This window comes from Monopterus albus, unplaced genomic scaffold (assembly GCF_001952655.1).
Source record: "Monopterus albus unplaced genomic scaffold, M_albus_1.0 scaffold127.1, whole genome shotgun sequence".
NCBI classification, from domain to species: Eukaryota; Metazoa; Chordata; class Actinopteri; order Synbranchiformes; family Synbranchidae; genus Monopterus; species Monopterus albus.
Genome location: NW_018128007.1, coordinates 2,280,239 through 2,282,469, shown reverse-complemented (window position 1 = coordinate 2,282,469; position 2,231 = coordinate 2,280,239). Strand labels below are relative to the sequence as shown.

Sequence of the window (2,231 nt, the reverse complement as noted above, 5' to 3'; positions counted from 1 at the left end):
GTTGGTGTTCCCTTGAGACTGTTCCCCCAAGGCCCTAGTTTGCAAGGTTCCTACCCCTACGAGTCTGCTGTTCAGGAGCTTAAGCTTCTCGTTACAGACTACTGCCCACAGAAGAAGCTGGAGTGTCTTGGTGAGTCAGACTGTGTTGTTTTTTAATTCTTCCTCATACAGATGCTTACTTGTAGGACCGATGGCTTCTCTGGCACACTGTCTACACCAGTGGTCCCCAACCTTTTTATCACTGCGGACCGGTCAACGCTTGACAATTTTACCGCGGCCCTGGGGGGGGGTTACATAGATTGTTTATATTGTTAATATAATAATAAACGTGAATCCACTGTGCTGAAATTTTTAACTCCCGATAACGCTAAATCAATGGGAGCCCTGAAATTGTTTCTCTGCAACGAGACGGTCCCATCTGGGGGTAATAGGAGACAATGACACCCAAAGTGTGTTGCTTATGTTCAGTCTACTCCGTTGTTTTGTTTTGGTTGCTGTCACTGCAGAAAAACCGGCTTCACACAGATAGGATGTCGGAAATGGCAACAGGGTTTTCAGTGCTGTGGTGGCGATCTCAGGGTATTCTGTCATGACTTTAATCCAGAACACCGACAGAGTTGTTGTCTCGAACATACTTTTAAGGCCGGAGTTGTTGTCTCGAACATACTTTTAAGGCTGCCGTCATTTGCGATCTCCAGCACTTAATCTTCTTCTTGCACAGACCTGCTGGATTCACCTGGTTTGTTGACAAATGGGTTGCGGATCCATTCCTTGGCAGTTCGTGGGTCCTTTGTGGTTGGGAAGTAGCGCTCGAACTCTTTTAAAATCAAAGACAGGTGATCGTGCACCAGCTGGGAGAATGAAGGCTCAGGCTCAGTCTCACCCCAAATCCCCGCTAATGTTTGAAACATGTCCAAAATACCTCTGTTGACGCGCCGTACGCACAAATCCAGTTTGGCTTTAAATGCAGCTACTTTATCTGCCAACTTGAAGACAGTTGTCATTTTCCCCTGAAGTGACAGATTGAGTTCATTGAGCAGGCTGAATATGTCCACAAGTAAGCCAGTTTTGGCGCTCAAGTGACCGAGATGTAACCGAGAGAATACGGTCATTTTTCAAAATAATAGATTGTTCAGACTCAGATAATAAATAAAACGGAAATAATTAATGATTTCTTGTGCGGCCCGGTACCAATTGATCCACGGACCGGTACCGGTCCGCGGCCCAGGGGTTGGGGACCACTGGTCTACACCACAAGCGTTTCAGCTGCGTTTTAGATCTGCGTGTAAGACGCAGGTCATGCAACTGATACGCTCCTCTGTTAATCAGTCCAGCTGTCTGCACTGCCTGCGTCGGCTCGCTTTACACACATAGCTGAGACACAAAGCATGTTTTTTACGCTTCGTCTATGTTTACAGAACTGCGAGCATAAGCCTCTTCACAGAAATCACCAAAGCTCACTAGCTGCAACCATAACTCCACCAAAATAAAGAAATACATCATCATCATCAACTTTATTTATATAGCACGTTTAACACAGCCGAAGCTGACCAAAGTGCTTAACACAATATCACTAAAACACAATAAAACAAGCAGAAGCAATAAACACAACAATAAAACAGGATCACACTAAAACAACCACCCATCATAAAACAAAAAAACTCAACAAGACAGAGGCTCATACTGGTTCAAACGCCAAACGGTACAGATGAGCCTTCAAATAAGTTTTAAAAGTGGACAACGAGGGGGCCTGCCTAATGTAAAGGGGCAATGCATTCCACAACTTAGGAACCCCTCGGGGGCACGGAGAGGGGCTATAGGGATGCAGCAATTCTGTAAGATAAAGGGGGGCCAGGCCATTTAAAGACTTAAAAACAGATATAAGAATTTTAAAGTGAATTCTAAAACACGCCGGCAGCCAATGTAGAGAAGCCAAAATGGGTGTGATATGATCCCTTTTGCGCCCTCCAACCAGTAGACGAGCAGCAACATTTTGGACTCTCTGAAGGCAGGCAAGGGACGCCTGACTGAGCCCAAAATATAGCGCATTACAGTAATCCAGACGAGATGTAATGAATGCATGTATTACTGACTCGAAATGCTGCCACGAAAGAAAAGGCTTGACCTTTGCCAGCTGCCGGAGATGATAAAAACTGGCCCGTACAACCGCATTCACCTGATGTTCCATTCTAAAATCAGAGTCTATTTTAACACCCAGGTTTGTAACGGTC

The 2,231-nt window shown here is 45.3% G+C and overlaps 1 protein-coding gene across 1 annotated transcript in view; it reads left to right on the top strand.

Moving 5' to 3' along the window:
• Nucleotides 1–2,231, top strand: part of vps9d1 (VPS9 domain containing 1) — a 53,426-nt gene that overhangs the window by 24,333 nt on the left and 26,862 nt on the right. The window contains exon 14 of the mRNA XM_020612691.1: nt 1–130. Coding sequence (XP_020468347.1) covers nt 1–130 — 130 coding nt within the window. The remainder of the gene's footprint in view (nt 131–2,231) is intronic.